General features: G+C 38.8%; 1 protein-coding gene across 1 annotated transcript in view; it reads right to left on the reverse strand.

Moving 5' to 3' along the window:
* Nucleotides 1–1,884: 1,884 nt before the first annotated feature.
* The window catches only part of nampt2 (nicotinamide phosphoribosyltransferase 2), a 32,071-nt gene continuing 6,191 nt past the window's right edge, over nucleotides 1,885–27,764 (reverse strand). The window contains exons 2-11 of the mRNA XM_023282555.3: nucleotides 25,171–25,306; nucleotides 24,647–24,750; nucleotides 24,407–24,535; nucleotides 20,395–20,553; nucleotides 18,911–19,041; nucleotides 17,018–17,243; nucleotides 14,828–14,947; nucleotides 12,666–12,806; nucleotides 11,242–11,367; nucleotides 1,885–6,236 (exon numbers count right to left, since the gene is read on the reverse strand). Coding sequence (XP_023138323.1) covers nucleotides 6,075–6,236; nucleotides 11,242–11,367; nucleotides 12,666–12,806; nucleotides 14,828–14,947; nucleotides 17,018–17,243; nucleotides 18,911–19,041; nucleotides 20,395–20,553; nucleotides 24,407–24,535; nucleotides 24,647–24,750; nucleotides 25,171–25,306 — 1,434 coding nt within the window. The 3' untranslated portion in view covers nucleotides 1,885–6,074. The remainder of the gene's footprint in view (nucleotides 6,237–11,241; nucleotides 11,368–12,665; nucleotides 12,807–14,827; nucleotides 14,948–17,017; nucleotides 17,244–18,910; nucleotides 19,042–20,394; nucleotides 20,554–24,406; nucleotides 24,536–24,646; nucleotides 24,751–25,170; nucleotides 25,307–27,764) is intronic.

A 27,764-nucleotide genomic window follows, 5' to 3' on the forward strand; every position in this document is an offset into this window, starting at 1 on the left:
TTCTTCAAGACAGGGTTTCATTGTGAGGTAATACAGCTGGACCCGTTTTAAGGCCTTTATCATGTCAGTTTTATTGAGTAGTTCACCTCAGCTCAATGTTAAATCAGCTCAAACCAGCTAACACAGAATGTGGGCTACTCTTGGCTTCGTTTGATGACAGGAAGGTTTTTCTCTGAGATTTTTGCATCCACACCAGAATAACTGAAGTTTATGGTATTAAAAATGCTTGTCTCCAGAAAGTGTGCTCTGACTACCCTCTGACCTCACCAAGAGCCGCTTTTCCTTCTAATTTGGTTGACTGGACGTTAGATGCCAACTTTTCAGGAAACTAAGTTCAGAGTGCAAAGTCAGCCAAGACACAGCATCCCTGGAGTATCCCAGAGCCTGAAGCACTGAGCTGCTAAGCTCGTTGGAAGAAGACAAACAGGTAAACTCACCTTTGAGGATTTCTTTCTAACATCATGGATGCATAAGGCCTCAGCTGCTGCTGCTAATAGAAGGCTCTGCTACACAAACTGAAACGTGTTTAACTGTGCTTCCCTCTTGTGGCTAAAAAGAGGTCAATAGCTGTAATTTTCTGTTTGTGTCAACATTCTGCTCTTCATCATTTTAACGCAGGGCTGTCAAACTCATTTTCACTCCATAAGCATCATGGCTGCCCTCAAAGGGCCAGCTGTAACTGCAAGACTGTATGAATGTAACTACTTCTGAACATATTATTAAATTATCATCTCTGCATTCAATGTACAAATATTATGAATTCATTTACATAAAATATAAGTGGGCACATAGCTGTGTTATTGGAACAAAAATATAATATAATATAATATAATATAATATAATATAATATAATATAATATAATATAATATAATATAATATATTATATTATATTATATTATATTATATTATATTATATTATATTATATTATATTATATTATATTATATTATATATTATATATATTATTATATTATATTATATTATATCACAACAAGGCTCCAGACTAACTTTTCCACTGGTAGCACTGATTCTACCAACTTTCTTGGTTGGTCGTACCAGCTTATGATTTGGTCACCCCACTCCCACCCCCACCCCCACCCTCCTTGTTTTGACTGAGTATTGTCCCAGCTATTAATCCACAATGCATGCTGATGAACAACTGTTTCTGCATAACCAAGTTATGTTACATTGACTTTCAGTGATACAAGACTTGATATCTGTAACATATTGTAATCTGAAAATATATTTTTGTCAGGACTGCACAGTGGGGCTTGGTGGTTAGCACTGTCGCCTTACAGCTAGAAGATCCCTGGTTCTTCTCCTGGCCTTCCTGGGATCTTTCTGCATGGAGTTTGCATGCTCTCCCTGTGCATGCATGGGTGGTTTTCTCTATGTGTAGTCCTGTGACAGACTGCTACCTGTCCAGGTGAACCTGTGATAGACGGTTACCTGTCCAGGTGAACCTTCACCCTCAGTCAGCTGGGATAGACTCCAGCCCCCCATGACCCTGATGAGGATTAAACGGTGTATAGATGATGGAGGGATATTTCTGTCACCAGTCCTCTTCTAGTATCAGTCATGAACGGGGCACAGGCTCAACATTTCCTGAACACCTGCTAAATACTACATTTTCCTGATGGTCTCTAAATGCCTCACATGCTGGCTACAGTAGACACTGACAGGCGGCTGCAGTGTAGCACCAGTACTACTGTTCACTTAAAAAAGCCGTTCAAACGACTGACTGGTTCACAAACGTCACATCTTAAACACCTACCTGTGAGGCTGATGCTGTGGTCACTGAGTGGGATAACGTTGCATCTCTCTCTCCTAACGTTTAAAGCTTTGTTTTCAGTCAAGTAGAGGAAATAACACCCGACTATGAAAAAGTTTATGATTTTTTTTAATCCTATAAAAAGTCAGCTTTTAAAACACAAATAAAATGAGAGACAGAGGATTACAAAGATACATATCAGTTAAACGCAAACCATTTCCTAAAGTACATTTACAACATAATTACATACATTATTAGTGCTGGCACTGGTACAGAGGAGGCAGTTGTGTGTTCCTGTATCACTACTTCATCACTAATGTGTATAAAGCAGCCAACAAACAGCTCTGACCTGCAGTCTGAAACTCAACTAATTACTGCAGAATATGTTCCTCAGTATAAGAAAAGACAACCATGTTAACAGAAAATAAAAAGGCACGAAAATGGACTGAAAAAAACAACACTTCAAGTGAACCAGTTCATATGTAGTTAATGTATATGAGCACTGCAAAGGATCAAGTCTATTCTCAGAAGGTAAACTCCATCCTGGACACAAGAGTTTCAAACCACAAGCATGGCTATCTGGAGCTTCCATGTGTCACATCTGTCTAACTGACTGAAGTTAAGCAGCCAATCAGCTGCATTTGCCTTTACTCAAACATTTCCCATACTTCTTAGTGGCTCATGTGATACACAAAGCCATTAGTTAACATTTTCTCTACTGCTACCTGCCCCCTGATATTATGTTGGTTAAGACAGCTGATGATAGATTTACAGGCTCCAAAGCAGGCTGAATCCTCTAAACACACTTTACATTTGGAATTTATAAGGGTCTGAAAAGCTACTAATGCCAAAGTAATAATGCCCATTTTGCAGAAGTTGCTGAAAAGCATTGTGGCAAAGAAGATAATTCTAAATAGATTAAACAAGATAGGTGGAGGTGGCACAAAAAGAGTTGAGATGAAAGTTCATCATGAAATAATTGGTGGCATGGTGGACATCAGACTGTTCAGAAGTCAAATCAAACTTTGAACAGATTTTACCAACATTCTGTAGGTCTACATTACCGTACTAAAAGATCAGACAGATTATACATTACTTAATAATTGCTAATAGCACATGACATCATTCAGTGTATTTTACTACATAATGCCATTTCATGAAGCCATTTCCAATGCATATGCAACGTACAATAACAAGCCTCCATTACTGTAAGTGAAGGCAGTTTAACCACCAGTCTATCTTCCAGGGTTTATCTGCCCCAACAAAATGAGTCATTTGTCAAAAATCAATACTGCCAGACTGCAAAGGACACAAAGAACATGAAACAAAAATGAAAAAATAGAACACAACAGTAAAAATCAAGCACTGTTCAAATGAAACTCTGTTTGAGTTGAGAGATTCTGCTCTTTTGGTCTGAAGCATCAGAGGCAAATTGCCTTTTAACCACTAAAATATGACCAATCACATGATGAAACTATGATTCACCAAATTCATTCAAATATTTGTTACGTGATTTACAGGAATAAAATCCTAAAATGTAATAAAATGCAAACTTTAGTGATCCATGACAGGCTGTAGTTAAGTTCTACTTGATTTATTTAGATGTGAGAACTGAAAGCCATCACATCTCCATATCACAATTCTGTCATCATCACATAAAAGATAATAAAGAGTTTTACAGAAGTCTTACAGCACATTTGACAGAGGCATACGTTGTGTGTCAAAAGGCCATTAAAAGCAAAGTAGCAGCTACAACACATCATGTGGTGTCAGTAACTACCTGCAGATACCTTTATGTCTCTATGGGTCACAGCTGAGGCCATTCACTTGAGCATATCAGGTTAGCAAATTTGTCAAGTCAGCCCATTAGTTATGGTTATCACAATCCCTAATCAATACTGGTACCCTGATATATCTTACCAAAAGAGAATAAATTATGAAATGTTGCAGTTTATGTGTTGAAATGGAAATGCAACATAAAAATGCAAAACAGTGAAATCAAACTCACACCTGAGATACAGCAGAATTGATCAGAAGTCCTGAAAAGGAGTGTTCAAGTGTTTACAATCAAAGAAATGAACAAGTGGCTGTAGTATACATCAGAAGTGAGCACACAACTGTGCAACGTCACTACTGATCTTCTCTTCTGAACAACTGAAAACAAATTCTTTAAAAAGAATATACTGAAAATGCAGACTCCCCAAGTAGAAATTCAAGAAAATGAATACACACAAGAAAACCTGTGATCACTGAAACCAAATGACAAACACCTGTGATTTCCAATCAGCTGAACTGTATGACCACAGACCATGTATGTTAGAAAATGAGCTGTGAACATCAGAGCTTCTATCTGCCACCTGCATCATGGCTCCAGGTGGAAAAGAAGTGCAGAAGGATAATGTAAAAATCAGATTTGGAGACTTCAAAACAATGGAAAAGAGTAACAGAGAACTAAAGTAAAAATCAGTCAAAACACAGTCGCAGTAATAATTAGGTGGTGTAAAACAAACTGTAGTACGACTAAGAAGAGCCACAGAGACGGACAGTGTACTATTTTCACAATGTAGCTCTGAAAAACAGATGAACAGATGCTTCACATTTGGCACAGGAGTACTTAATGGATACTGGGAGTTTCTGTAACTGCTCTGACAGGAAAAGGACGGTAAATAACATCAAATGCTATTGATAACTTCCAAGGAAACCTTTGTTTACACTTTGGGACAAAACTGCAAGGTGAAACTTGGCTAAAAATATGAAGAGAAGTCAGATTAATACAGGGAGCAGACGATCAGATGATAGTCAGACGAGACCAAGATTTGTTTGGCTAAAAACGGGTCCAGCTGTTAGACGAGAACCCGGCCAGGAGTTCCACAATGAATGTATAGTTCCAGTGATAATATATGACATATACAGGTACCATGAATGAACTAAAAAATAAAAATAAAAAAGGCTGACAAGATGACTCCCAGTTGGCAGAAGCTTGGCAGTAGAGTAATATTCCAGAATGACAAATTCCAAAGCACAGTGGCAGCAGCTTCTAATAAAGAAAAAAAAGTGAAAACTATGACAAGTATGGTGTCAGACTTTAATGAAATGGAGCACTTTTGACCATTTCAGAGGGAACAGTAGAGCAACCCAACCCCTCCGGCAAATAGCAGCTGAAGATAAATCTCTGAAGAATGACAGAACAGCTGACCAGATACTTGTGGTATCCTCCATGCTGACAAGGACATTTAAGTGATATTGCACAGGGATGTACTTACTGAATGAATGAATGAATGAATAGTCACAAGAGGAAATTGTGCAAAACACAGAAATGAAACAACAATTTGGGAAAGACTTTAGACAAGAGCAAAGTGGCTAAGTGTGGTAGCAGCTGCTGAGGTAGCAGGTGGGTGACTACTGACAGCATCACCGTCATAGAAAGTGCCCTGATGAAGTAAAAACATGCATAACGAGTTAAAAACAAACTCCTCTATTACCCTGCACTTCATCAAGCATTCTGAAATGAATGATGGAGGGACGTACTTCATATTAATGAAATGAGTTTCAATCATTGCTTCCAGTTATTTCACAAGTTGTTGGTTCATTTCTAGATTTTACACGACGTATTCCTATGACTATTTGTTTATTAAATATCAAACGCCTGCTACCTTGCTGGCCAGAACCGGGATGACTGCTTTTTGTTCTTTTGTTCAGAATATGGCCATGCAGCATTATGTGCTTTATTTATTTTGTAGCACTCTTTAGTGTTGTGATGATGTCAGTACATGTGCACGGTTTGTGTTTCCTTTTTAAATCTTAAATCTGAAGTGTGTTTTTTAGATCTGGATCTGAACTATGAGTCTGTTCAAGGAAGACACGTCTTATACTTTAATTATTTTGGTTCTAGTGTTGGAAACAATTCCAAACTCATAAAGAGTGTCTACAAACCCAGACAGGGAAGAAGAATAAAATCTACGTAAATATCATCTGTGATCCTGAGCTTCAGTTGGGGTGGTGGATGATGGGACAGTGCAGCTGTGAGGACACAGGAGAAGACAGCAGCTGTCCTGCAACACCAGTGTGCTGTCTCAGCATTTGTGCCTGAGTGAAAGAGACTGATCTACCTGAAGTATTATCACTGGGCTGCTTGGATTATGGCTGTGGTGGTGGTGTGATGTTTGTGCTTGGTGGGGAGAAACAGCCTCTCACTCCCCTCCAGCATGTTTATTTCATACTGTGATGGATTCCTTTCTAAAACACTGCAGCCTTCATTCCAACACAACCACAGCCTCCTATGGAAGTGATAAGCTTTGTGCTTCTAGTGAATCCCATTGAAGATGTGATTGTGTAGCAGCTCCTGTTCATGATTGTGCAGGATGGGGTTGAGCTCCTCGTCCTGCAGCCGAGCATTTTTCCTGATCTCCTCCAGGGAGTAGTCCTGCACCAGGCTGCCGTTCTCAAACACAGTCACCAGCAGGTCCTGAAGGTTGCAAAGATAAATCATGAGACACACATGAGATACAGGAGGAGGGAGTCTGATGACAACAGTACTCACTGAGCACCAAGCAAATGCAAAATGTGCCTAATTTAAACATACAAGCACAGAACATTGTTTATTTAGACTGAAACATACATCCTTATTCTCCTTGGCTTTTGCATATTGTTAAATTTTGTACTCTTGATGGCAGTTGTACTATGCATACAGTAGTACTAGAGGAGCTTTGCAAAATGGAAATATGAGCCTTCATTGGACAGAAAGAGTCTAATGAAAGATGTATGGTTGCATTATAGGTACTGCAGCACCCAGCATCACTGCAGCTCCACCCATCCAAGGGACTAAAAGCCAGGGAAACATGGGCTTTCCCACTAGTTAAAATCTGTCTGTTGTCAGTTCTTATGTAATGGAGAAACAATTAAACTCCCAATGTGAAAGAAACATGCTAAAACAGAGTGAGCAGCTTTGAAGATAAAGCACACAACGCCCTAGTGCTTCCTCTAATGTAGAGAGTTCTGTAAGGAGGGACACAGACTGGCCGTTAGCAGATGCCACTACAACACGTATCTAACAAGTACAAGGTTCTAACACAAGTAAAAGGCCATGCTAGCCATTGTTGTAAAGTTTGCCAAGATATGACAGACTTATTTGTGCAGTCTGCTGGGGATGATTAGGACTGAAACATCAGTGAGCCTGGAGCAGCTGCTTGTCATACTTAAACGCTGTGCTTTGAGTTACAGAAATGTTAGAGGCCCTCTGCAAGTTTGACCATTTCCAAGGTTTAACTGTCAAGCTGAGAGCAAAAACATTTTGAAAAATTAATACTAAATGCTTAAAAAGTGGTTGAAAAACTTTGTCAACTTCAACTGTAAATGGGTTAAATAATCTTCTTTTAGGGGGCTCTTCATTTCTTTTATGCATTACAGCCTCCAAGGAAAGGAATATTTGAATAAAAATGATCTGATAAAATCTCTACAACCTAAAGCAACAGGTGAACATGGCTCTGAACAAGAAAGAGAAAAGATGGAACAGCAGGGAGCAGGATGAAGGACCAGTGAACTGAGCGAATAGATTAGAGCACCATTGATATGCGCAGGCTCAACACAGTTATTTACTCCTGCATTACAAGAAATAGAATGAATGGCAATTATGTTGAAATGTTAGAAATCTTTTAAACAATAAAAGCAGCTATTAGCTCCAACTAGGTGTCAACTTTGAATTTTTGCTTTCTGTACACGCAAACATTGGGAGGAAAACCTTGTCAAATGTGTTTTGGTGAATATTTTTGCCTGACACAAATGATACTACACACATCGATTATCTGTATTTTGTTTGGATAAACCACTTTGACCACTAAGCTTTCGAGCAGGCTGCTTCCAAGACCCCAAAAATCAACATTTATAATTTCAATCAGCATAAAAGTGCCTGAGTTGATGTAAATTCTTCTTGTCAGTCAGTCACTGCAGTTTCTATAGCTGCATTGTTGCATGCAGAAGGTTATGAACATTAAAAATTCCAGTCTAGTCTCAAAAGGACAAAACTGCAGCGCTAACAGTTACAGAAACAGAAGTTATGGAGACAGAGGGCAGTATGGCCTATATCTGTTAGCTTCAGAGCTCAATATTAATAAGATGAACAGAACAACTTTTTATCTGGTTGCTGTGTCCAGTGTGACTGACAGCACTGTTAGAGAGGCATAAGAGATGCTCTATGATGCTCATGGATTTCATGACTGAACTACAAGCAGGACACACACAGTTGCTCTGCCAGTAGTGAGGCATGGGTAGAAAAGCATCGGGATACCCTGCTGCTGAAAACAACACTTTTCAGTGGGAGAGTGGTGAGTGCAGCACTCTGCTTCCACTCTGCAGACATATCAGGTGGACCAATCACTGTTTTCTTTTCTCAACAACACACTACATCTATCGTTGGGACAATATGAAAGGCCAGTTTCCCAAAAAGTTGTCCACAAAATAGATGCACAAAGCAAAATATGGCATTATTTGGTTTACAGCAAACAGTCGGGACAAGATCACAGATAATACAAAGCCTGTCTGTAAAAGATGTTTTGCTTTTGCAGAGCTAGAAAGGCAACACATCCAACTTCTGCCAGCAGAAATGGCAATTTGTTCAGAGAGAGACTGCTTAGCAAATATGACAGATAACATTCAATTCATGCTCTTGACAAGTCAAAAAAAATGTGGTTTATTTTTTATTACTTTTTAGCTAACTTACCAATGTAGAAACCATTTCTATATGCAAATGCAACCTTCACACTGATAACATTAGTGTTGACATTACTGCAAGTTGCTTAAAATACGGCATTCACGCTCTGCAGTTCAAAAACACTAATGATAAATAAACAATCAAATTCTTGCACCAACAGTGAAAATAGGAGATTAAAATGTGCACGAGTTCTGCTGCACTTATCTTCTCAAGGATTGAACCTTTTTTTAAGCATCAGTGTGACAACTGAAGGTGGAGACACAAGAATGTGTTAAGAGCTGATCTTACTGAAGAGTTCCTCTGGTTTTAGTTGAAAATGAAAACATATGAACACACTGTGGCACAGCACTAGAGATGGGATTTGCGGCTCTTTGAAGGGAACCGGATTTTGAGGAACTGTTCCTTTCAAAGAGCCGTTCAGAACACTGGTTCATTGCTAAATTCATTTATTTTTTAGAAGTCAACCAGGGGTAACTGGTTTTCATCAATGCAACAATCAGTGGTATGTTGGGATTTATAATTTTAACTACTAAACTGAATGAAATCATTTATTTGTGATTTGATACTAATCATTACATTATCCCTCCACCACTGATTAATTACTAATTGTTATGTTATCTCTTCACTACTGATTAATCACTTAATCACTAACAGATCATTATGTTATCCCTGTATTATTAATTCCTTATTAATACACATGCAACTCACTTCCCTTTGATTGAGCACACTGATATACTTTGATATTAACCATTATGCATTTAACACAGACACACACATTACATTGTACGCATTATATCAGAGTTGTACTGGCCTGAGGATGGGTAAGAGGGTCACGAACATTACCTCACACTATATGAATTGAGGTAAAACAAAGTTGAAGAGCTGTGTCAAACAGAGGGCAAATGCACACCAGCTTACACCCAAGACACATCTGACGCACATACATACATTCCAGACACACACTGCTGACACGCTTGGTGCACACACAGAGACCTGGTGCTTCTCACTGAAGGCTGCACTTGTTTCAAGAACATTATGTGGATAAACATGGAGTGAGAACAACTAGAGACGTGCATCACCTCCATAAATAAGAACATAATCATTTAGGTTCATCAGACACATGACAAGATTATAAGTTCCTGCACATGATATACCTACACAAGCACACCTATCAATCTGTCACAGTTGTAAGGAGGATCTCCCCTCTTCCTACAGGAAGTCAGGAGTTAGTGATGATTGGAAGGATCGCTTGGCGGGAGAGGTGTACCAGGCTGACAACCAACGAGAGAATGCCAAGTCTAAACCGCAGCACTTCTCCATCAGTTTTTGACCAATGAGATTGTTGCACATTCCACAAATATGCACTGCATTCTGTATTCTGTATCCATTACTGGGAAGATGCTTGCAGATTAACACCCTTTGTTAACTCTGGTCCTCTAATCAGTGATGGTCCTTGATCAAGCTACTTGTTGGAGAATAAACAACTTTAACTGAGAGAAGTTGTTTGTCTTCGATCTCAAATAAACAAACACGCTCGACAGGTAGCAGTTACGATATGGGTCAGAATAATTCAGATTTACACATCCCACCAATAAATACTCTACTGAGTTTTATTTATAGTTTTTATATACACCACTGTTCAAAAGTTTGGGGTCACCCAGGCAATTTCATGTTTTCCATGAAAACTCCCACTTTTATCCATGTGCTAACATAACTGCACAAGGTTTTCTAATCATCAGTGAGCCTTTCAACACCATTAGCTAACACAATGTAGCATTAGAACACAGGAGTGATGGTTGCTGGAAATGTTCCTCTGTACCCCTATGGAGATATTCCATTAAAAATCAGCTGTTCCCAGCTAGAATAGTCATTTACCACATTAACAATGTCTAGACTGGATTTCTGATTAATTAAATGTTATCTTCACTGAAAAAAGTGCTTTTCTTTCAAAAATAAGGACATTTCTAAGTGACCCCAGACTTTTCAACGGGAGTGTACATATGTTATTCTTATTCATTATTTTTAGATTTTTTTTGTCTCTAATATCTCTTCCTCCCCGATGAAGCGGTAAATGCTCTCCAGTCTCCAGGCAGTCGGACTCGGATGGCGCTCACTCTCCTCCTCTAAGTTAGTTGCATATAGAGCTGCGCTCACATGAACAGAGCTGTTGTGGACAACTCAGACTCAGAGATATCATTAGTCGCTTATGTGAAGGCAGCGTGGACAACTCAGACTCATGGGGCACACAGGTGACATGTGGAGAAAGTGTGGGCAATTTGCTCATACTAACAACTTGTAAACGGTTCTCATCGTTCACTCATTAGAGCCGTTCAAACGACTGACTGGTTCACGAACGTCACATCTCTACACAGTACCTTCCTCCTGTTGTTCTGTGTCTTCATTTCACACTGCTGCACACTGACATTGTCAAAATATTTTCTTATTTTCTCTTTCAGTTGTTAAAAATGACACGTTTACTGCCATGTTCCGTCATGGCTTATTCCTTTACTTTATCTGATGTTATAGTTTTTTTCTGTGGTAATGTTTCAGTTATAGTATCGATACTTTCTGGTATCATGACAACACTATGTGCATGTGCACTGAAGTGCAATACAAAGGTGTATTTAGAGAAAACATCAGCAATAATTTTTTTATTGTAATTTACTAATTTCAATAACATAGTCTCTACTTAGAACAAACGAGTAATATACAGTACAGTAACCCGAATTTGATGTCAGCGAGAGTTCAAAAAGCCTCAACTAACCTCCTCTGGCTTGCCAGCTCCTCTCTCTATTGTCTCCAAGAATCCATCGGAGTTTCTCCTCAGTGATAATCTGCCCCTCTTTGACCCCTTGGATGGGTCGGTCACCGGCTGCTTGTACACATCCATCTGGAAGAAGATATAACTAGTCAAGTGAAAAGCCTGTCTTTGACATTTCATTTGTACAATCTGAATACATAAGCCAAAGAGATTGACTACCTTAAATTGAGGGATACTGCAATTGGGTTTTTACTGTCTGCTTGGTTTAGTAGCATGACTGATGTTTTAAATGTGCTTATCTTATCTTAATTTGATCTAGCAAGGCCAGAATAGATTTTCTAACATGTTTGAGATAAAAACTTAAATTATCCATATATAAAGCCAGACAGTGCTTCTGAAGTCCCGTGGCAATTCCTGGGATATTACTGTGGGTCCTTACTGCACTTGTAATGGTAATAATAATTACCACAACAGATAGCAGCGGAGACAAAATCCTGCTCTAAATTCATGCTTTATCTTTATAGTCCTTGAGATGTTGCTAATAGTCACTATTTCTGTATGTGGTTCAATCTAGAGCAAGTTTATCCACTTACTTCTCCCTCGGCCGAAACTAGGAATCTACTCTGCTCTATCAATGGAATTTCCGACATCCTGTGACAGTAAGGAAGTGTGTGGAGCGCCCTTTGGGTTATAAATAATATGTAAGTCTTCTGATGTTATGGAAGCCCTACCTGCCACAAATAAACCTGTTCTGATCATTTCAAATTATCCTTCAAACTACAATCTTTCACAAAACTTTTACATCTGCATTTAGGAGACTCACTGGCCTCACATGTATTTAGCTTAGAAGCTGTAACAGGATAGATTCATGAACTGTTGCAATGATACGTTATTCAAATGAGGAACATCATAGCTGTGCTGATCAAGTAACTTTAACCTTAACCTCCTGCGCTACTATATGCAGGCAGAAAACTCTTTCTTCAGCAAGACAGCTTGAATGAACCAGACTCTTGCCTTAATTTCAGATGGTACAACATGATTACTGAGCAAAAGGAGAAAATAAACTACACGATGAATCCAAGGCTATTTGTGCCCTGTAGGGCTCCTGGGGCATACTGTATGTCGAATAGCAGTCACACCAAAGCTGTCTACATTTTGTGACTTTGCTCTAATTTCTAAAAAATAAAATCTGTAAAAACATTAAATGATAATTCCTTTCCTCTATGGACGATTCACACTTTCTTACTTTGTGTGCTTTGTCACGATTAGTTGATCTTTAAGAGTCTATGAGATCAGTCTCAAATATCAGTCTAACCAATGTAATTCAATACTGTAACGTAATAAGCACCTTTAAATATATGTGCATTTCAAAGGGTCAAACCTGAATGAGTTCAACATTTAAGTTAAACCAGAATCCTGGCACTTACCCCCTTGCCATTGGTCTCTACATAGCTGCACTTGAAGGCACAGCTGAGTGTATCTCTGTTGAGTTTCTGAAGCAAAGCACTACCACAACCAAAGAACATGTTCTCAGCACTCCAGCCTTCATCACTCAGCTTCTGGAGAATCTACACAAAACATAAAAAAGGAAAGCTGAAAACACATAAACATATACCATAATGATTTTATTATATTTTGAAGCAGAGTAATACATATTCCTGTTTAACCTAGAGTAAGAGCTCAGTGCAGTAATAGCTGTAGCGGTGACAGTGTAACAAACAGAATAATATACAGTAGGAGCATTGCACTGAACTTTGTAGAAAAGCCGAACTCGTAAGGACTCTGAGACTAGAGACCGAAACTGCAACTTAACAAAAAGAGCCACTCCACTGTTAAATGGCCAGGATGGAATCTGTGGGATATAAGGGTTAACAATACAACAGAGCCTCCTCTCCAGCACCTTGGAATAAATGCTCCCAGGCAGGCTGACCCGTGTGATACCTTGATATTGGGGCACACCCTTCGGTTCCCTGTATTAAAAATAGAAACTATCCACCCTCGTCTGCCACTGTCTGTGTTGCTGTCTGTGATCTCCATGCAACAACAAAGACACACGCCGGCCATGACAGCCCAGCAGTGTCCTCCAGCATCTGAATTGAAAGCCCATCTATACGTGGCTCCTCACTGAGGAGCTTGCTAACTACCTCAGCGACCCTTAGCAGAGATGTGGGTGAGGCTTCTCCTGAGACTCTGCCTCATCAGAGGAGAAAGTGTTAGCTGGGTTTAGGAGCTCCTCAAACCATTCCTGCCACTGCATAACAATGTCCCTAGTCCATGCAAGCAGTTCCCCCTTGGCTGAACACAGCCTTGGGCTGTGGTGATGAGTTGACAGCTCTAATCTTCTCTTTACCAGAGCGTCTGAGACATATGGCTGCAAGTCTGATGACATAATAACAATAAATAATACATTTATTATAATATAATAAATAAGTCAATTGTTGACCTTTGGCCTAAGGTGCTCTGGTACAAATTACACATAAGAGAGACCTTATGTTCAAACATAGTGTTTGGTATGACCAGTCCATGGCATGCATGGAAGTCCAAAAAGAAAACAACACTATGGTTCAGGTAAGGCAAGGTGTTCATTCCAAACACTGCCCTCCTGGTGTCTCCTTCACTGCCAATGCAAGAGTAGAAACAGACCAGCTAATCTATGAAGTTCCCATGTGGAATTTCTTCTAGGACACCACTCAGAGACTCCTCAAAGGCTGAGTTCTCCAAGCTGCTGTTCAATGCATCAGCACAGACAACAGTCAGAGTCTGAGATTTCTCCGATTCAGGACAAAAGGGACAGGGTACTGGGATGCCCTTTTCAGTTAGGCTCTGGGAACAAACCGCAAGAATAAGTCCTGGGATCTAAGACTACAGCTTCTCATACTTTTATGACTGATATAGATATATAAATAAAGAAAACAGACCAAGAATAACTTTATAAATAATAGCATGCCAATGATAGTGTCTACAGATGGTCAAAGAAACCCACCTAGCTTAAGCATGTAACATGCAATGGTAACTAAGAGGTTTAAGATTTGTAATAATCCTCAGTGCTATGTGGTAGACTGTATCCAATGCATGTATAACACAGCACTATAACCCAGCACAAGCATAAATGTGGCGGCAGCAAGACAGTAAGACTTCATTTTGAAAACAAGGCCTAATGTTTTTAAACCAATGGACAGGTTGTTCCGACATTCACACTGATTAGTCTTGATACTGTTTGAGTGTGTGATTTTGTGAGGGCTTGAAGTGGTATTAAAAAAAAACACAATCATGACAGCACATTTTGATTGGAAGCATAAAAGTGAAAAAAAGTGAATTTGGACTTGTGTTTTATTCAGTGTTTGAGCAGCTGCTTAGCTTATTGCTCTCTGTTAGTGACAGTACTGTGTTCATGCGTGTTTGTAAAATGCAATGGCTGTCAGACAATGACAGAAACAAACACAGTGATGGCCTGCCTAATAACTAAATGACCGAAGGACTGGGACAAGAAAACTAAACCCTCCCCTGGAAGGAAAACAAAAACATAATTTTCTACATAAGATTTCAATAGTCAAGATCAAACCAGTACAGCAACCACACCATTTCTTACCTCATCTACTGAGGTGAGGTCAATGCCATCTCCTTGGATGATTCGCAAGTAAGAAGGCAGCACCTTGTATCCCACAGAGTTCAGAGAACAGCCAAAACACTCCTCCAAAATCTTGATGACCTACAAGTGACATAGCAATCATTTTTTATTTGGAATTTGATTCATACATGTAGGTATAAGTCATGTTAACCTCAGTTAATTTACATTTCATAACGTTCAGCAAAGACCAAGTAACTGACAACTGGACAATGATAAAAAAAATTAGTCCAATCTGCATGTCTTGTAATGGGACATATGTTTAAATGCTGAAGCAACGCCCAACAAGGTGCTGCATTGAGCATTAAGATTGTATATTTGTAATCTGAGGGATGACCATGGCAGATATATTCAACAGTAAGGAGCTGCTCAAGACAAGCATCTGTTTATTAGGATTTGTTCTTCATGCAACCACCGTATGAAATGTGTCTGTAACAAAAAAAGTGGGAACTCAGTTTATTGTAATGAGCATTTTCATCAAAGCACAACTGGATTCCTGAATACTACGCCTGTGTCCAGAAAAAAGTTTGGTTGAGGGGAAAGATGAACCCCTGACAGAAGTCACCCGCATCACTGTCAGTTTTAATGTGGTGTCATACACTAAATAGCCAAACTATTCCCTTGTGAAGGACTAGAAAAGTAATTTACATTTGTCTTTGGTACCTGAAGAAGAAACCAAACATGCCCGCATAGGTTATATTAAAAAAATTACAAAAAATTACAAATTTTGTCTACCTTTAACTTATAATACCAGGTGCTTTAACATCACCACACATTTTCAAATAGTGTTTTGTTGACAAAAAGGTGCATGCTTCTACTGTACAGAACAGCAGTTATGATATATATATATATAGCTTGCAAGGGTCAAATTTGGGTTCACTGAAACTCTGGTATCTTGTAGAATTTAAGCATGCCACACATCAACCACACATCAACCACACAAACATTTGTCCAAACATGAATTGTTGACTCACTTCTGCTGCCAGCTAATGTTCCCATTTGAGATGAAGTCACCTTTCCATTTCATTGTCTATGAATTTTTGTCAGCACATCACTCTCTTACCATTGTTTTTATATTCGGTTTGATATATCTATAGTGCCTTTTTATGTTCATGCAGCTTAAAGCACTACACTTTGGTGTTGAGCCTACAATTCACTATAGCATGGAAAAACCTGGACAAGATTAAAAAGTCCTTCAGTCTCGACATAAGAAACAATCCGTTTTTTTTAAAATGCAAAAACAAATTTCCATTAGTTTTCACTGCTTCCAGATTGCTGATGTTCTGTGGGTTTCTGTGACAATGAAAGTGAATAGCAGAACTGAGAGCTGTGCCCTCAATTAGAACATTTTGATATTTTATTTGTATGTGAAGAGCGGGGCCTGAGGAACTAAGGACAGTTATAAGAAGTTTTTTTTTGTCTGAGTAACTAATGCAGTGCATACATTGTGCTATTATGACTGCTTTTCATGTGCACAGCACACTTATCACTAGTGAAAAAGTCAAAAAAATATTATTCAAACTCCTTCTCCTGGTAATCAATTGAAAATAATCCATACTGCTCCACCCTGATCACACTCTGCTCAAACACTGTAAAACTACTGTACATTACACAATGACAAGTTATAATATTGGAGTAATGACATACAGACAAACAAGAAATCAACTCTGAAGAAGAAGAATGATACAGAAATTCCCTCTTCACAATGTGACAGGATTGGTTTCTAAGCTTTGTTATGTATTAAAGTCTGGCTTACTGGATCTGTGTTTTTTTTTTATCATCAGTACACTACAATTTAAATGTGGAAATGCTCAGCAGTGGTGTTGACTTTTTATTTCACTGATGATATGTCTTTTAGTACACAAACAACACCAAATGGGCATGTCAACATGGTAAAAACTCAATTTTTTCTGAAGGGTTTCTGAAAGTGAAAGATATCAAAGGAATGGCTACAAACAAGTGCAGTGATGGACTGTAGAAAGTAGAACTGGAGGTCTTGAGTTTCCCATACGGAAAAACATTCAAATTTTACAGACTTCTGTAAATTTCATTTTGGAAAAAAAAGGTAAACAACATCCGAATCATACAAAACACAACAGTTATGATAAAAATGTAATGCAGAAATCGCTGTACTGATCTAGTCATACTATTTACCTCAATAAGAGTCTCTGTTGGGTCTCCAGAGTCTGGACGGATCACCAGACAGGAATCCTGGCTGCGCTCCATGACTTGCTCCTTTAGCTTGTCTCCCCAGATGTGCTTACAAGCATTAAAGATGTCGTAGCTGTCACTGACCACTGACACTGGCCCAGAGGAGAATTGGTCTAGGACTCTCTCAAAAGCCTCCTTCTCCCTGTTCCTTCCCCATGAAATGATGGTACTGGAAAACAGAAGAAAGAAGTAGTGACCAGTCTTGTGGTGCTGTATATATCAATACTGGTTCAAAATAAAATAAAAAAAAGCAACCAGTTATGGTAGTTTCCTCACAATTCTCAACTCAACATATATTTGTATATTTAATGCCAAAATACTATAGTAAGTTGCAGGCAGGATAATCGTATGCACTTCAGTAAAAGGCAACTGAAACTAGACTTCTACTTTGATTCCTAAAGACGTTTCACCTCTCATCCAAGAGTCCTCCTCAGAACTTCAGTAAACTTTTAAAGTAAAGCAGTGAATTGGTCATCTACCTCGAGGTGCAACTGGAAGCCTAAACAGAGGCAAAATGTCTTCAAGACTTCAACACGTCCTGTTGCTTTCAACTGAAGCAAATAAGATCACCATGACCTGGATGACTGACAACATACACAAATACTTGCCAGCAGAGCCTTTTTAAACTAATTATGATTTTGACACAGACTACATTTATTGATACACGGTTTAGTTTATTTATACACTACCGTTTATAAAAAAGTTGCATACTCTAATATTTCATTGGACCGCCTTTAGCTCTGAGAATGACACCCATTCGCCACAGCATCGTTCCGATAAGCTTCTGCAATGCCACAGCATTTATTTTTGTCCAGAGTTGCATTAATTTTCTACCAAGATCTTATATTGATGACAGGAGAGTCGGACCGCTGCACAAAGTCTTCTACAGAACATCCCAAAGATTCTCAGTGGGACTGAGGCCTGGACTCTGTGGAGGCCAGTCATTGTGTGAAAATGATGTTTCATGCTCCCTGATCCACTCATTCTCAATGTGAGCCCCATGAATCCTGACATTGTCATCTTGGAATATGCTGGTGTCATCAGAGAAGAAAAACTCTACTGATGGAAAGACCTGGTCATTCAGTATCTTCAGGTAGTCAGCTGACCTCATCCTTTGGAAACATAACATTGCTGAACCTGACCAACCCCAGATCATAACCCTAACCCCCACAGGCTCTTCTTAATCTGATGCACCCATCACTTTGGAACAGGGTAAATCTGAACCTATCAGACCATATGACCTTCTTTCATTGCTCCAGAGTCCAATCTTTAGGTTACCTAGCAAACTGAAGCCTTTTTTTCTGATTAGCCTCACTGATCAGTGGTTTTCTTAGAGCTGCAGCTGTTTAGTTCCAGTCCTTTGAGGTCCTTTCGCATTGTGCGTGTAGAAATGCTCATACTTTTACTATTAAACATAGCCATGAATTCTACTGTTGATTTCTTACAATTATCTAAGAGTTTGTTCCGACCTCATCTGTTCGTGGAAGATGATGGTTCTCCACTACCCTTCAGGTTTTAATGATGCGTTGGACGGTTCTTAACCTGATTTTAGTCATTTCATCACATTAGTTGTTTTCTTTGCTTGATGCAGGTCAATAATTTGACCCTTCTGAGACAGATCAACATCCTTTCCACGACCACAGGATGTGTCTTCCAACATGGTTGTTTCAGAAATAAGAAGCTCCTCACTGTACCAAATAGGGTTAAGTTGTTGTCAGCTGAAACATATTCATCACTGCAGTAATTACTCAATGGAAGGCTCTGAACTATTTGCTTAGTAATATACAAGTGGTGACTATTTTTTTGGACAGGCAGTGTACATCATGTGAGTGATACCTGTGCTCAGCTGCTGGAATGGAGAAGCCAGCCATTGGACAGGCATAATATCGTTGAGCCATCAGCAGTCCAGCAACTGTGTCTGTACTGCAGAAATTAACCAGATGAGCTGCTCCACCTAATGCTGCAGACTGGAGACAGAGATGGAAATATCAATCAGAGAGATCACTTTGCTGTTCTAAAGACTTTCTTTCCATTAAATTTAAAATAGACTGTTTAAAATTATTCAGGAACCACAAATCTGCAGCAGGATTATTAGACCTGAATTGTTTCTTCAGTGAGATTAATGGAAATAAAAAATACTACATATAACAGTACTATATCATGCTATAGTTCAAGAACATCAGCATGACACTGCCATATGCACTATGTAGAAACCCCTCCATTTTTCTATTGATGCTAGCCCCAGGTTACAAGCTCTTTTCCAATTCAAAAATGTGTTCTAATCTCCACAGGAGTGCAACATTATTGTTTTTAAATCTATCTATGCTCTAAATGGAGATCTAACTGAGGCAATCCAGAATTATGAATACCTAAGAATCTGATGAGACTGCAGTGTCCTACAAAATTCATGTTGAACTTCTGTGGCAGAATTCTTACATTGATTGAAAGGGATCTTGTTTCTAATTTGAAAATACAAAAACCATTACACAATCCACCATAATGTGGCTATCGGATTATAGAGCGCTACAGTGCCTATAAAAGTATTCATGTCCATTGCTTTCCCCTTTAATTGATTTAATTAAATTAGGCTTTTTCAACAAGTATTTACAAAAAACCCTACAATTTCATGTTCAAGTAAGAATGGATTCTTATAAAACAATGTAAATGAGTATGAACTGTCAAATTAACAACTCCCTAAGCATTCACCCTCCTTAAAGTGACTGACTGAAAGGCTGAAGAAATTGGGTTACAAGTCACACAATTAGTAAAAAAAAAGAGACCATCTAAGTGCAGTAAATGTTTACATTTTTTATTTAGATTAACTGACATACTTTGTAGAAATCTAAGGACTTTTTTTTGTAAATTCTTGTCAAAAAAGTCAAATTACATTGACCTTGATTAGATGCTGAAAAACTAACCAGAATCAAAAACTTCAAGACAGGGCACAATATATTCTCAGGTTGTTACCACTAGTCCTAAACCAAAGGATGCTTTCTACCACATTGCTATCTGATTCATTGCTGCTGTTAGATGGCCATCACTGGCATCTATCTAGAGGGCATAAACATATATGTCTTCATTTATAATGCCCCAATACCTAAGATAGCAAAATATTAAACATCCTTAGTTGAACTCTGAATTAACAATCATGACACCAGATTACAGAGATGGGCTTTAAAAGTTTCCCATCCTCTTTAAAACGTGTGAGATTTTGAAACTTTACCTGTAGTGCAGACTGCACATTGAATAATAATGTTGTAACCTGTACATAAAATACAACATCAGAAGTAGGAAAGCGCAAGGACAAAAAGTCTTTGTACCTCCTGTGAGGACACCCCTCTGTAGCCAAAGTCATGCAGTTTCAGGTCCAGGCCTTCCAGACTCCCTGAGGTAGCCTTCAGGTGTTTGGCCAGGATCTTCTTGAACTCCCTGGATATGGTGGCTACTGTGATGGGATACCACATCTGGACCAGCATGGTCTACAGCCAGCAAGGAGGGAGAGTTTAAAAATAGAGTGGGTATGAAGAGACAAAAAGAACAAGGCACATAATCAGTTGGTAATTAAACAAATGGTTAAACAATGAAGTACAAAGTGCAGGCTGCAGTGTTAATGCTCTGCTCACAAAGTCTTCCAAGATAGGGAGTAACTTCCTAAATATATATTTGGATGACATAAGCTTTACACGACGTAAGAGTTGGAGGTGAAGTGACTGCTGCCACCCCAATGAAGATCCTAGTATTTGTTTTATTTCAACTTAAATTTAATAATTACCACAAGTTATACCAGTGAGGTGCACAATGTCCATTTCATCTGAAAGGAACATATTAACATGGAGGCATTGCAGGAATCACGCAACATCTCTATACATTATCTGTATTTATCCTCTGTAGGGTTGTGGAGGGCTGGAGTCTATCCCAGCTGATTTACGGTGAAGGTAGTGAACACCCTGGACAGGTAACAGTCTATCACAGGGCTACACATTGAGACAAACAATCACATTCACATCTACGGACAATTTAGAATCAACAATTAACCTCAGCATGTCTTTGGACTGTGGGAGGAACCCGATGAGAACCCACGCAGGCATAGGAAGAACATGCAAACTCCACACAGAAAGATCTCAGGCTGAGATTCAAACCTAGGATCTTCTAGCTGTGATTCAACAGTGCTAGCCAACTGCTCTACCGTACCACTGGTGACTGTTTCGTCTGTCGCTTTAATGGTGCTGAGCCACTACTGTCCACACTTAGTTCACGATGGAGACTCTCTCTGCTTCTGCTCTATTCAATGACCAACAGAGACAACCAGCACAGCTGAATAACAGGTAGCAGACACAGATGTGAATGAGTGTGAGAACTGGACATTTTGTGGTTTCTAACATTCTCTCTGAGTGTCCATTCCACAGCTGTTGTCTTTAGCTTTTTGTTTTGTGACTGAATTTGTCAGATTATACAGTTAGGGTCATAAAAATCAGGATTTGAGCGGTGCAGAGCAGCAGTTTGAAAATGGGTCTGAAGTGACTCAGTTCCACTGAGCTGCGTTTCATCACTATTTCATACTTGTTTGTCTGACAGCAGAAACTGAATAATATGTAAAATAAAATGGCTTTTTCATGAACTTGCCTGTATCAAAATGTAGCATTCAGTGCTGTCCAAAAGTGTTTTTTCACCTATTGAAATCTTCTATTTTTGCACATTTGTCACACTTAAAAGTTTAAGATCATCAAACTAATTTTTATGTAAGACAAAGATAACCCAAGAAAACGCAGAATGCAGTTTTTAGATGATGATTTTATTTTTGAATGAAAAATACTGTCCAGACTCACTTTGCCCTAAGTGAAAAGGTAACTGCCCCCTTGACTTTTTTTCATTTAAATGAGGACAAAATGTATTATTGTTGTTATTGTATTAGGCTCTAAACACCTCAGACACACACTATCTAGCCAGATAGTTACTCTATTTTTTTTTTTTTTTTTTTCAGATAGTTACTCTAGATGACATTGCCTTAGCCTCCAGGTCTGCTGTCAAGAATCTTGGAGTTATTTTTGATCAGGATATGTCGTTCAACATACACATCAAGTAAGTTTGTAAGGACGGCCTTCTGTCACCTACATAATGTTGTAAAAATCAGGAACATCTTGTCTCAGAGTGATGCTGATAAACTAGTCCATGCATTTGTAACCTCTGGACTGGAATATTGTAATTCCTTATTATCGGGATGTCCCAATAATTCCCTTGAACACCTCCAGCTGATATAAAATGCTGCAGCCAGAGTTCTGACAGGAACCAGTAAGACAGATCATATTTCTCCCTTATTAGCTTCTGTTCATTGACTCTCGGTAAAATCCAGGATATAGAATTTAAAAACCTGCTTCTCAAATATAAAACTCTTATTAACCAAGCTCCATTTAATTTTAAAGACCTTAATGTACCATAACATCCTAACAGAGCCCTTCACTCTCAGACTGCAGGTTTACTTGTGGTTTCCAGAGTTTCCAGAAGTAGAATGGGAGGCAGAACCTTCAGTTATCAGCTCCTCTGTTGTGGAATCAGCTCCCAGTTTAGTTTGGGAGGCAGACACCCTCTCCACTTCAAAGATTAGGCTTAAAATGCTCCTCTTTAATAAAACGCATAGTTAGGGCTGCCCGGGATCACCTGACCTGTCCCTTAGTTACGCTGCCATAGGTTTAGACTGCCGGAGGATCTCCATGATGCACTGGGCTCGTGCTTGTTCTCTCTGGGGATGTCTCTGGATGTGGAGCTACATGTTTTTGATCTGCAGCCGCTGGCCTCATCACCTGCTATCCTCCAACACCCCTCTCCCCCACACTCTCACCCATCTGGTTGAGGCAGATGGCCTTCTTCCCTGAGCCTGGTTGTGTTGGAGGTTTTTTTCACCCTCTCTACTCTAGGGATTTTTTCGTTCCTTCCCACCATTGGTCATAGGGAACCTAAAGCTAACTTTGGACTGTTGGGTTTTCCGTTTTTTGTTCTCTGTTTATAATTTGTAAGGTCTGTACCTTACTATGCTAAGCTCTGTGAGATGATATATGTTGTGAATCTGTGCTATATAAATAAAATTGAATTGAATTGAATTAAATTAACTAGTAGTCAAAGGGTCTCAAAAAGCAGCACATGATGCCACGTTCTAAAAAGATTCAAGTACAGATGTGAAGTCTGGAGGGTTCCAAAGCCATTGCTGAGGCTCTGGGACTCCAAAGAACCACAGTGAGAGACATTATCCACAAATGCAGAAACATGGAACAGTGGTAAACCTTCCCAGTGTGAAAGTTTTACCTATTTCAGAATGTCCTTGACTTTTACAATTTCCACAGAGGTTTTACCTTGTAGTATACGACCAGAATTAATGGTAAAGTTAGCCACACACACAAGCCAATGTGCCGACATCAATGATTTTCCTACTTTTGTAGGGACACTGCTATCAAACATGTAAGTCTTCAGTTTCACAGATGCCGGGAGTGTATGAAGACTATTTACTTTTCCAGCCTATAACAGAGTATATGGCGTGCTTTGCTCATCTAGGAGACAATTCAGAGTTAGCAGAAGAACTAGCTCTAGCAAGTAAATAAACTTGATGGACCACAAAGCAGCTGCTCATTCCAAGGCAGCAGGCAGTGAGGGGGCAGAATTAGGCACATTTTCAGCTGGACAACTAATGGCTACCCAATTTGTACATAGAAGCTGGAAAAAAAATCTTACTTGCTTGTAAAGCTAGGAGCGGGCTAGAGGAATTGCACTGGTCAGCATCTTTATATGTTCACAGCTTTCAGGTTTATAAAACATATGAAACAATAAAACATTGATTTTCACCACATGGGACCTTTAAACAATTCTGCTGAAGTCTTTAGGCAGACACCACAGCGCTCTCTCAGACATCTTGGCTGTTTGAGCTGTTCAGACAAGTAAAACAACGGAAACACTCTATACTGTCTGACTAATCTGCTAAGTTAATCCCTTCCTCATTTAAAACTAGAATCATAGTCATTGTGGAGTTTCTGTCCATATCTATCCAGATGTGACTTTTGCTGTTTGGATATTAAATATTCTCATTTCATCATTTTATCTCATGAGATATTTGTGGGAGATTTTGTCAAAATAAATGGAAGAATTGTAGAGTTGTGGCCAAGAACTTCACAGAACTTTTAAAACATAATCCTCAACTCCAAGTGAACATTTGTGCCACATTCGAGGTAACTCCCATCAGGCATTTAAAAGATCCGTTTTTGGGAATGGATGAACAGACAACCCAAATACACAATGCCTCTGGCCTCGGCGTGAGATCAAACACTTAAAATACCTTTCTGAGTTTACCTCAATGTAGTTAGTGAGCCAGTAGAAGTTGGGATCAGTGTTTTCCACAGTGAAAAGCACATTGCCTCTCGGTATGATTCTGCCCTCAGGGACGGCTTTGATCCGGATAGGAAGGCGGCCATCATGTTTCTGACACATTAACAAGCAAATTTCCTTGAGTTTAGATACATGACAATGAATGCCTCTGTGTCTGTGCATCTATCTAGACAGACTAACAGATGAAAACATCTCCGTGTTTACCTCGAGTACCTTCCTCCAGCCTTCTTCATCAAACACAGCCTGTTTAAAGTGCATTTGGTAGAAAAGCTTGGCTTCCTGAATCTTCTCCTCTGTGATCACTGGGCCTGCAGAAAGCATACTTAGTTAGTACGCATGCACAAACACACACGACTCAAAATCCAGCAAAACTACTGTAGTCTTGATATAAGAAAGTATGCAAATGTGACTTATCCATTTAGTTTCCAATGGCATTTGTTTTACCACCTCTGATAGAAAGATAGATAGATAGATAGATAGATAGATAGATAGATAGATAGATAGATAGATAGATAGATAGAGAGATAGAGAGATAGATAGAGAGATAGATAGATAGATAGATAGATAGATAGATAGATAGATAGATAGATAGATAGATAGATAGATAGATAGATAGATAGATAGATAGATAGATAGACAGATAGATAGGATATGGATATGGATATAGTCTATCTATATCTAAGGGATATAGCTCCCTAGATCATTTCTTAGATTACAGGAGAACATACCTGTAAGGTACTTCTTCAGTAGATACTGAAGACCAAAGAAGACCACTTCACTAAACTGGGAATCTTTTTTGCGCCTGCATTCAAAGTATGAGTAGATTTTGCTAACATTTGGAGGATACTGTTTGTAGTGTGTGATCTGAAAGACAAGACACAGACAGAGGTCAAGCAGATCCAGTTAGCTGGCAGCTATTAAAAACAAAAGCAGGTTACAATGTAACTTTCATGTTCATTTAACATTTTCAAATCTTATCACACCCCACAAATTTGGTCCAGCAGTGCCTTAGCGTGGCTGACCCTGTGCTGATCAGATCTCAGCTTCCTAGGATATGCAAAAACAGAATTTCGTCTGTGGCTCAATAGAGTATCTAACACTAAAATGAATTACTAAAACTCTAGGAAACAAACATATGCTGACCTTTAAAGCTTGAGGACATTTTTGGCTGAAAATTCATACCTAAATTCAGTCAGTAGCTCCATAACTGTAAGGCCTAGATGAACAAGCTTGGACTTTGAAATACATTTAGTTTCCCTGTTTCCATTAACAGGAAGGAGTGACATTTGAAAAACTCTAAATTAGACAGTAAATAAATGCCTTATAACAATAAGTCAGAACACACAGATGTTCCTGAACCTGTTCTAAAAATTAGAGGTGGCCACCCTATTCTAGTTATTTGTACTTTAACAAATGCTCCACACTTGGCTAGCTTCTTGTTGTGCTTGGTCATGCTTCAATAACAGTCAAAATGTCATGGTAATGGAAGGCTTGGGTGGAAAAGGTTACGCTGAAAGCCAGAGGATTGTGTACTCAACATGTAATGACCATAACAAGTACAAATCTCCCTTTGTGCTACTGCAGCACTAACTGTAAACTCAACAGCAACAAGCAGTCAGTCACTGAACGAGATCGCTTCAAGAGACATTCACTTTACATTCTTCAGCTTGATATTCAAGTTCTATCTCTTTTTGTTCTCTAACTTCAGGACAGGAAACTCAGAATCAATTAAGTTACTAAACACAGAAAATTCAAAAGTCTTTAAAAGAAGTGATTTTAAGCTTAATTTTCTAAGTAGTTAATTTTGTCACTGAATGTATATATCTGAGTAGCATTTGCTTCAAGGATTCGTTTTATGGTTTGCGGACAGCATATAAGGCATCAGTAAGCTTTATAAAAGGTACTTGGAGCCTTGTGAGACAGGTTGTGAAACTCCTCACACCTGATCCAGATTTGTATGTTTTACCACTTCTCACCTCCTCTCTATTACCCAAGATGCCTAGTTCACTTTCTATGCTAAATAAAAATCTTAACATATTGTAGACTAAAAGGGAAATTAGTTGTGAGAACCATTTCACAATTACAGTTGATTTTAGTAAGAACTAACTGTATCCAGACAGAGAGTGGAAAACAAATAGTAGTAATAGACCAGGAAATGGAAATTCATTATGGTATGACAAAGTAGTAACATGAGAGACATATTTTCACTCCTGTCTTTTCTCTGCCAATATATCAGTACTTTGTAATTTGTAAGTTGTGCACATTATGAGCAATTCTTCTTACATTTTTGCATTCTGCTGCTTTAGATGTATGTTCAATAGTAACTGTGTTTACTGTTATTATTGTCCTTACTTGTTTAAGTTCTAAAGACTCTGACCGTGTAATCGCCTGGTGTTAAGAATCTTGTTCAAGTTGCCTGAGGAACTTCATTTTGTCTCATTTATTAGTCTTCCACTAATAGGTGGCTCCATATTAATAAAACACTCATGTAATGAAGAAATATTAACAGAGTTTTCTCCCTCACCTTATTTCTACAAATTCCACTGAGTACATTTCTTTACAATAATTAGTGCTTGTCTCTCAATCAGAGGTTTCACTTCATGTCTAGTACAGTAACTAATACCTGAAACTTGCATGTCATGGTAAAATCTATTACAGGTAACATTTACTCTCCATTACTTTTTGCTAAAGAGGGGCCAGTTTTAATTCAAGGTGCGATCAACTTCACAATTTTTAAAGCAAGGCACGTACTGTGGCACGTGTCAAAATATCACTGCACCTAAGCTGACATTGCATCTACTTTAACTTTCACTCTCAAAAAGTGTTTGCACTGCACCTAAGGTCTCCCACAGAGACATAACAGTGCTGAAGAATAAAAGAACAGCAAGAAACAGACGTGCACACACCAGCATGTTATTATGTTGTTAGCATGCCATTAATGCAGCATTAACATGCTGTGTAGTAGAGTATTAAGATTTGCACAGAGTCAGACAGGAGGATGTATCAGACCCCAGCAAATTCCTCACAAAGTTGAGCCATGAAAGCTAAAACTCACAGTGCCCAGAGTTTAGTGCTGTGGGTCCACACTGGATATAGTGGTTGATTATTACATACGTTATGCAACTAGGAATTTTAGTAGAAAACAAAAACACCCATTCACATGTAGACCATTGACTAATGGTCCTATGAAAAAGCATGTAGTTATGCAGGCAACATCATAATAAGAATGATTACTGCTCTGAAAATTCAATCATGCACAAGTGAATAATGAAACCCATGTGTGGAAATTTTAGAATGCATACACAGCAAACATAACTCAAGT

Source organism: Amphiprion ocellaris, chromosome 5 (genome assembly GCF_022539595.1).
Source record: "Amphiprion ocellaris isolate individual 3 ecotype Okinawa chromosome 5, ASM2253959v1, whole genome shotgun sequence".
NCBI lineage: Eukaryota > Metazoa > Chordata > Actinopteri > Pomacentridae > Amphiprion > Amphiprion ocellaris.